The 8235-nt window shown below is 42.6% G+C and overlaps 1 protein-coding gene across 1 annotated transcript; it reads right to left on the minus strand.

Moving 5' to 3' along the window:
• Positions 1–4500: 4500 nt before the first annotated feature.
• LOC308365797 (CD209 antigen-like protein A) lies at positions 4501–6729 on the minus strand. Its single transcript, XM_080839395.1, has 6 exons — positions 6472–6729; positions 6298–6393; positions 5901–6014; positions 5476–5627; positions 5292–5392; positions 4501–4976 (listed from the first exon to the last, which is right to left on the minus strand). The coding sequence occupies exons 1-6, from the start codon at positions 6563–6565 to the stop codon at positions 4856–4858; spliced, it is 678 nt and encodes a 225-aa protein (XP_080695521.1). The 5' UTR covers positions 6566–6729; the 3' UTR covers positions 4501–4855.
• Positions 6730–8235: the final 1506 nt, after the last annotated feature.

Below are 8235 nucleotides of genomic sequence, written 5' to 3' on the forward strand. Positions count from 1 at the left end.
TTATATTTTATTCATTTATTATTATTAGTTATATACGTATATTCGCTCGGTATGAACTCTTCAAGGCTGACGCCGGTCGTAATGTTTACTGCCAAAATGGCGTCCGACAATCAAAAGTCACGTGACGCAGGAGCTCTATAGCAGGGTCGATGGGCATATAACTGCGTTCTGTAGTTTTGCCTGCCGATGCCCGCCGACCTGACTTTGATTACCTTCTGCCGATCTAGTAAGTAGCTTATTTGCCGTCTTGCTTAGTCTTGTGTTGCAAATGATTGATGTTTGACTGTGTAAGGACAGTCGTTGAGTAATTAGTTTGTCATAATGTCAAAGTCAGCACATTTCAAGAGATTTCGTTAGTTTTAGCTGCTAGCATACCTTTAGCGAATAGCTATTCATCCTTAATGCACCTTTAAATCTTTTAAATTACCTTTTGAGATCGCCTGAAGCCCTACGCCGAGGACCACATCCATACGGGCAGAACCTCGCCGTCTTGGCCGTAGAAACGCTCGGTGAGGTTACTTTATGGTCGAACAGTTCTGCAGCCCAGGATGCAAATTATTGAGGCAATCCATTACTATCTTAACTGTAAGTGAAGACGTTGCGATTAACTGTAAATTGTAGAAAGCGTGTCGAAATATGAGCACAGAGGGGTCAATCTTTCGATCAAAATCAATGTTTGAGGTTGGTAAAGGCACGTTGCCAAGGGTCACGAGCAAAGTAGAACACTCAGAAATGGAACAGTGTGACAGTCGGTCTTTACGTCATCAAGAGTTTTAACATTTGATATAATTTAGGCTATAATCATTACACTTAAAAGAAGTCACCTTGAATGTGATTTTCAGAAATGGGAGATGACTGTCCAGCAGTCCAGGTGGGATTTGCTGCAATGTGTAGTTCTGACACAGTTTGACTTGAGTTTAAATGGCTTCATATTTTAAATAGGCTACAATTGAAAGTCAAAGCTAGCCCATACTTTTTACAGCCTTTATAATTTGTAAAAGGAACATTTCTGTTGAAAACGTATTCTAACAGTGACTGGCTATATCTTTTTTTAAGATTCAGGCAGCTTACTTTCAAGGTTGATACATGGCCCCTTCAATGTCTTTCTAAACTTCTGTGCATTTGTAAGGGACACCGGGTAGGCCTACAGTTTTACTGCCTATGATTGTAACCAGGGGACAGTTGTAACATGCCTGGGTATGTTACCACCTAATGTTTATTGCGCGCACTGTCAAAGATGCCCTTCCACTGCTCCATCAAGCAAATGTCCTTGCTGCTCTGTGTGGTTTCATCTGATACTCTCCATCTCCGGAGATCAAAATGGATCAAAAAAGTGTGAGGATGATTCGCTCCTTTTTTGGTATGGTGGTTTCCTACCAGCATTTCATTTGGTGGTTCTAAGCAGCCCGCAACAGGATGGGTGTGAGTAGGCCTGTATCCACTGTCTCTCTCAGACTAGAAGGACTTGTGAGGTGACTCCAGTCCGGCAGCCTGTCAGTCTAAAATGGAACCTCTATGGGGAACACTACTTCAGGTACCAGAATAATCTGATTATAACCACAGAACTAATTAATTTGTCTACGACAAAAACCCTGTTATTTTTTCTATGCTTGTGTCAAACTTGGTGAGTGTTATTAAAACTATGTATGTGTTACAAGGTTGTTCTGTTTTTGTTGGTTTTTCTTTTTCAAGGTTGCTGCTCCTGTCCCATCTGCTCTAAATGGGAGAGTTCATACTTTGTAGTGTGCATCGCCCTCTAAAAGACATTCTAGGGAACTACACCCACCCAGAATATGCCTGGGTGTCTCTCAATTCTCTATAGAGGAATTAGATATACGTTTGATGCTAACTGGGATAAATCCCACAATACAGAACAGCATTTCACACAGTCTATCAAGTGACACTCATCATAACATTGTCACACAGATTCCGGATATACTAAGAGCTGGAGCTAAGCGCTTCTTTGGGCAGACAGCTCTTGGTGGTCCCTTTCATGTCATTCTGGAAGTTGCCACAGATAGAGTTGTGAAAGAGACATTTGTTTTAGTCTGTGTTTTTTCCCACTCATGTTTCATTTTGTAATCTGGGAGTTGTGCAAATATGACCTTTATTTGAACTTTTGGTTTGCCATAACCGGAACATCCTTAATGCAGTGCATCAAAATGCTGAAGAATAATCTAGGCTAGAAACAGGGATCACTATTCTTACTACCCAACAGCCTAATAAATATGAGATCACGGTGCTAGATGTGGCTCCTGTGCGCGTGCCCCCCGGGTCAGGATTGGCTACGCCAGCCTGGTGGTGATCCTGTGTGTGCTGAGGGCCAATGAGACGCCAGGAGAGTCTGTGCTCATGGCCATCTGTCTGGTGCTGGGCTGGTCCAACGTCATGTACTCTGCACAAGGCTTTCAGGTGCTGGGGGGGGGCTGTATGTCAACGTGATACAGGAAGTAGACACACAACACAGAGGCACATGAAAAAACTCTATCACCTGTTTTCTCCACAACCTCTACCCTACCCTTTTATGGTCACATACAGCAGAGAAATGGCGGTGTTTTGATGGTAGTGTGGAATGATCAGTACATTCTGAAACTATAAACATCTCAGGACTTCCTGTGGTTTTCTGTTCTCTTTTTAATTGGGGACTTTTCCTTTTTTTTTTAATTGGGGACCAAATTCATGTGGCTGAGTTTCATTGTACTGATACAGGTGAGGATACATCAACCAACGTTATACGCTGCATTCATACACCTGGCTAAACCACTCCCTTTTCAAACACTCCATATCTGCGCTTCCTATGCATTGCTTACCAAATGGGCAAGGAATAATTCTCCCTAAGAACATCATCATACTGTTAAACATAGCAGTCGTGATTGCAGCAGCATTTTACATTTGACTTTGAAATTATAAATTGACAACCTCCCTCTCTCTGACATTCTCCATCCCAGCCCAATGGATGGTGTACGTGACCAACGAGCGTGTGCCTGATTGATCTGCCCGTGGACCACGTGCTGCACTGCTGCTACTCCGCGCTCATTGTCCCACCGCCACTTGACACGCACCGGCGAGTGGCCCAGGACAGGGACGAGCTCTGGAGGACACAGGTGAGGCAGCCTGGTGAGGCAGCCTGGTGAGGCAGCCAGGTGAGGCAGCCTGGTGAGGCAGCCTAGTTAGGCAGCCTGGTGAGGCAGCCCAGTTAGGCAGCATGGTGAGGCAGCATGGTAAGGCAGCCAGGTAAGGCAGCCTGGCCGGCGCCCGGAGGGCTGGCAAAGCTAATGGCTACGGCACCTGCAAACACATGTACTGTATGTGCAAGTGCTTGTAATGACTTGGGAAGTCAGAGGACATCGTCACTCCAAGGAACACAACACAGCAAAGTGAATGCAGTGTGGCCTACATCTCTATGGCTCCTACCCAGGGAGGGGCCACAGCCCTGATGCTGGAGAAGAGGCTGTGGCCTCGGCGTGGAGTGAGTGGGCTTCCGTAGGCAGGGGCGTAGCCACCATTGGTCAGAGAATGGTCACCCTGCCCCCCCCCCCCCCCAACCTCACAGCACGGCAATAAATAAATAAAAAACCCTCCTGAACAGAAACTGTATAAAGCTGAAATAAATGCATTAGTATTTTTTTTATGAAGTCGTCTTATATTGTCATGTGATACTTATTCACGGCATGTGTGTGAGTTTTATATATTAATAGTAGTTTTTGACAATCAAGTGCCACCCTAAATAAAAGACTGTCCTGGCTACGCCCCTGTCCGTAGGGCCTAGGAGAGCACTGGTTCATTAAGAATGGATTGGATCGAGCCGTTGGTTCAGGGCCTTGTCCTACATAGGTGCAATCTGGAAATGTTATGGATGTTGTGTATTGATATATGATAATACATTTTTCAACATCATAGATAATGTCCAGACTTTTGCTGGAGTAATATGTTGAGCTTCTTTAGATAATACCCTTAATGTACTTTTGATGAAAGAGTATTATATGATTTACAGGGTGACCCTTTGGTCCAAAACAAATTGTTCGATACAATGTTTCTTTAAAAAAAGGATGACGGATTTTGGAAAGAGGAGCCAGAGAATATTTGCCACCTTTTCAAACCCAGGGTCTAGAGAGCCCTCACCAAACCCATACAGAGAGACCCAAACAGGAAGTCCTTTAGGGCATGGCAGAAGCACTTTGGGTTTTGACACAGAGAAGGAACCGATGTTTGTGAACAGGACATTCAGTATGTTTGACAGCTGGTCAGGGAGAATAATAAACCATAAGGTGAATGCTAATATTTCTATTATCTAGATAAATTAAGCAATTATTTTATACTGTGTTATGTGAATATACCAAGGAAAATGTCTAAGTGTTTGATTTTAGGGCATTCTTTAAAAGTTGTCTTCTGTAACAAATTGGGCTTTACTTCTTTATTTAATACATGAAACAAACTCAAAACAATAATATTAAGAGTTATAAAGGGTTGACCAAGGTCTATGTGAAATGTGGTCTGGTTTAACACTATATAATGCAAAATTAAATATAACATTGAGTAATCTCTCAACATCACCAAGCACATTTTGTAACTGTTATAAAAATAGAGAAACACATTAGATAGTGCAAAAAAAGTCTTCAAAGTGCAGACTAAACAAAGCAATACATTAAAGCTGCTCCTTACTCAAATAAGGCCTTTTTAAAGTGCAATATGTCTATGGAGTACACAATCTTTAAGTAAATCTATACAATAATATGAAACTTCCCATTATCTATGATTTGTCTATGGAAATATGACCCAGTGTAAGTATTGGTTATTGCAGAAAAGCATGGAGTGGTGAATGCGGCTGATGTGAAATGTAATCAGCAGAAGGATTTCAGTGATTTTTCTGACAGATGTAGAACGTAACAGAGGAGCATTTTGAAGTACTCCAGCTCTGGTCACCTTCTCCATCGACATACACACAGTCCGCCTGTCCAGGCTGTTCTGACCAGTTACTGTCAGAGAAAGAGAGACACACCACACACACACACACACACACACACACACACACACACACACACACACACACACACACACACACACACACACACACACACACATATGCACACATTTAATTAAATCCCTCTAAAAGCAACACCATCAGGAAATGGCTAACTCTGCAGTGGGTCTGGTCCTCCATGCCAGATGCACTGCAGGGTCAGCAGCTACACAGGTGGACAGCACAAGGCCATCACCCCAAAGTGGAAAAGTTTGCCGCTCAGCAGATCATAAGCGTAACCATACAAGCTTCCTCTCACAGAGATCCTCACCTCTTGCCCAGTGCAGATCCGTCTACCCAGGTCCATACCCCAGAAGGGGAGCGGTTTAGGCCAATCCAGTAGAGATCCTTGCTCTTTTGAGACAAGAAGTTCTGAAATGGAAAGTGTTAACATGCTGTAAGCAAATGGAAGACTATTGAATGATACTCAATATCATGCTGAACCCCCAACAAACCTTGACTCTGTCTTGGTCAAGAACAGCCAGATCACCACCTCTGTTCTGGCACTCTACCCGGCTTTCAGACCACGTGTGACGCTCCCGAGAGAGGAAGAAGCAGAAGCTTTCAAACTCAATCCAGCCTTTCCCGCACGTAAGGCACTTAGAGGCTGAAACATGAGGCACAGACGCAAGCTAAACCATGCCTCGCCACAGTGTTTTGCATATATGGTTTGTGGTCCCTCCCACTTTCAGATAAACAATGAAAAACAATCTTTGTAAACCGTGATGGTAATTCATAGGTTAAATATGTTTGTGTGTGTGTTTTTTTTTTTTTTTTTAGCTCCACAGGTTGTTTGAAAGGCAGAACTCCAGACAACACTTGTCTGGATTTATAAAACAGTACATCCACATTAAGTAACTGTGTCATCTTCATAACTCACTGGGAACCCTCTGCTTTGGAGGGAAAACGGACATGCACTGCTCGACGCTGCAGAGAGAAGCGTCTATCTTCTCTTTCAGTCTGTCCTGTTCTGAACAGACAGGCTGCGTTTGCACTGGAATCATATTAGATTAGATAATTAGATATTATGATAATATTAGATGTGATAACAAAAGCAAGTTAAAACATTACACCGCAGTTTGTCAGTAATTTCGAATATGTAGTTACGGTAGGGCTGCAATGTTTAAAACACAAAAAGTGCAATCTGTCTAGTTCTGGGCAACAATAGTGTGGATCAGTCTGTACAAATCTACCACCTCTCAATGCAATGCAAAAAGCAAGAATAGTTAGGGCAAGATAACCACACGTACACGGAACCGGTATAGCCAGCTACTTACACTTTGCTGCGAGCGCAATAATCACAACCAAGAGTATCAAACAGACGACAGAAAGAACTGCGGTCACGGCCCGGAACAGGCGAAATCTCGTGAGGTCTGGGAAGAAAGAGAAGAATGAAGTCTGGCAAACGAAATCTCTTTTAGAGTAAATGTTGCAAAAATAATGAGGCCTACCACTTGGATCTGATGGCCTGCTCGACGGTGCCTTAAATTCACCCAATTTTTTTTCTTCCGCATAGTTCCCAAAATTACAAAACTTGATATACATCTTCGTAATTATTTTTCTTCTGCCTTCGTGAGATTCAAGTTGGCGTGCTTCTTGATTCTGTTGCGTGGTCCTGCTAAGTGAGTTTCTGTGGTACCCGATGCTATTTTAGGAAAATGTGTGTGGCGCAGTCCTAAAATGCTTAATTCTGCAACTGCAGTGGACACGCATTTCAACTCCCCACACCGATCTCTATAGTAACGAGTTTCCGTCTCATTTATAATTGATATGCGTATCACAAAGCTCCGTCTGTCTCCATATTGGAGCGCACCATACGGCAAGCAGACCGGGCCAGGAAACCTTGGGCACAACGTCATACAAGGACAACCCCACGAAGTTTTGGTTCAGCCCAGACATTGTTATTCTCTCCCTCCTGATAAATAAGACCTTCATAGCTTTGATAAACAGTTGTCTAAAACATTTTAGGGCGTGAATCTCTCACATGCTGTCAGGGACAGTCTGTGTCCATCCCATCGTACACTTCAATAAGAAAACTTTGCTTCTGTTGAATGAACTTGGTAATGTGGTAAGGTTGAACATCTATCCTACTTCAATGGAATGACTAAACTGCAGTTAGCAGAGGTGTAGTAGCCCACTCAGAGGTCAGCAGTATAGAAAAAAAAATACCATTAAGGCCACAGTTGAGGATTTCTCCACCCAATGTCATGGTATTTAAAGATGTAGCCTAATAGTTTAGAACAATACAATGTACCTATATGCTGATATTTGTGCAGTATCTCATTACTGGAAACAACACGGTTTCGCTTGATTGCTTTCACATTGCTCTTTGTATCTATTTTACTCTAGCTGTTTCTCTCTATTCCTCTTTCTGTCCCTTTCATTTCTCTGTTGTGGACAGCGTCTACCCACTATTTATTCATGTTTTTTCTGTAAGATCACGTGAAATATTTAGTTTAAAAATATCTCAAAAAAATCGGTACAGTAGGCCTATTGCGTTAGATTGCTATGATCGGCAACCACAACACGGGTATGTATGGGATAATGCAGGCTTATAGTCCACTGGTCAGAATCAGACACACAATCGCGACAGGACGAACAGGACCCCGACGCTCAGAGGAGGATTTATTTTCCAGTAGAGTCTGTGGACTAAATATTATTCCGCTTGTTAGGCCTATAATACGGTCAAGCCACCTGCCAAAACGATAAAAGACATTGCTCCAAAATATCTATGATATGAAAGATGTGAATGAAAAGGACAAAACTTTTTTTTTTTTTTTTTGCGCTATATTGTGGCATGCGTTATATGGCTCTTCCAAAAGCGGCAGAATGTTCCATTGATTTGAATTGGCCACCCCCTATTATTGAGGTCCGATATTTATTTATAATGACCGAAATATAATGACCGCTGCCATTGGCAACAGAGTTTTGTGCCTCTGATTTACATCTTGCATATCATTGTATTCTATCCTTTCGCCTCAAGCCAGTAGAACAGTGACCACGACAAAAAAAAAAATACATGGAAAGACTTGTACAGTGTGGAACTCAGTGAACATACTTGTTTGCTGTTTCTGAGACTCCGTTAACAGTGAGGCCATCTGATAGACATCCTCAGATGGATTCTGAAGTTTGGAGTAAATATTTGTTTCTTCCTCATCTTCACCCTCTGTTGGTTCGTTAACTGCAGAACATTTTTCAAACAAAGTAGAGAGGTG

The sequence above is a fragment of the Sprattus sprattus genome (assembly GCF_963457725.1).
Source record: "Sprattus sprattus genome assembly, chromosome: 5".
Taxonomy (NCBI): domain Eukaryota; kingdom Metazoa; phylum Chordata; class Actinopteri; order Clupeiformes; family Clupeidae; genus Sprattus; species Sprattus sprattus.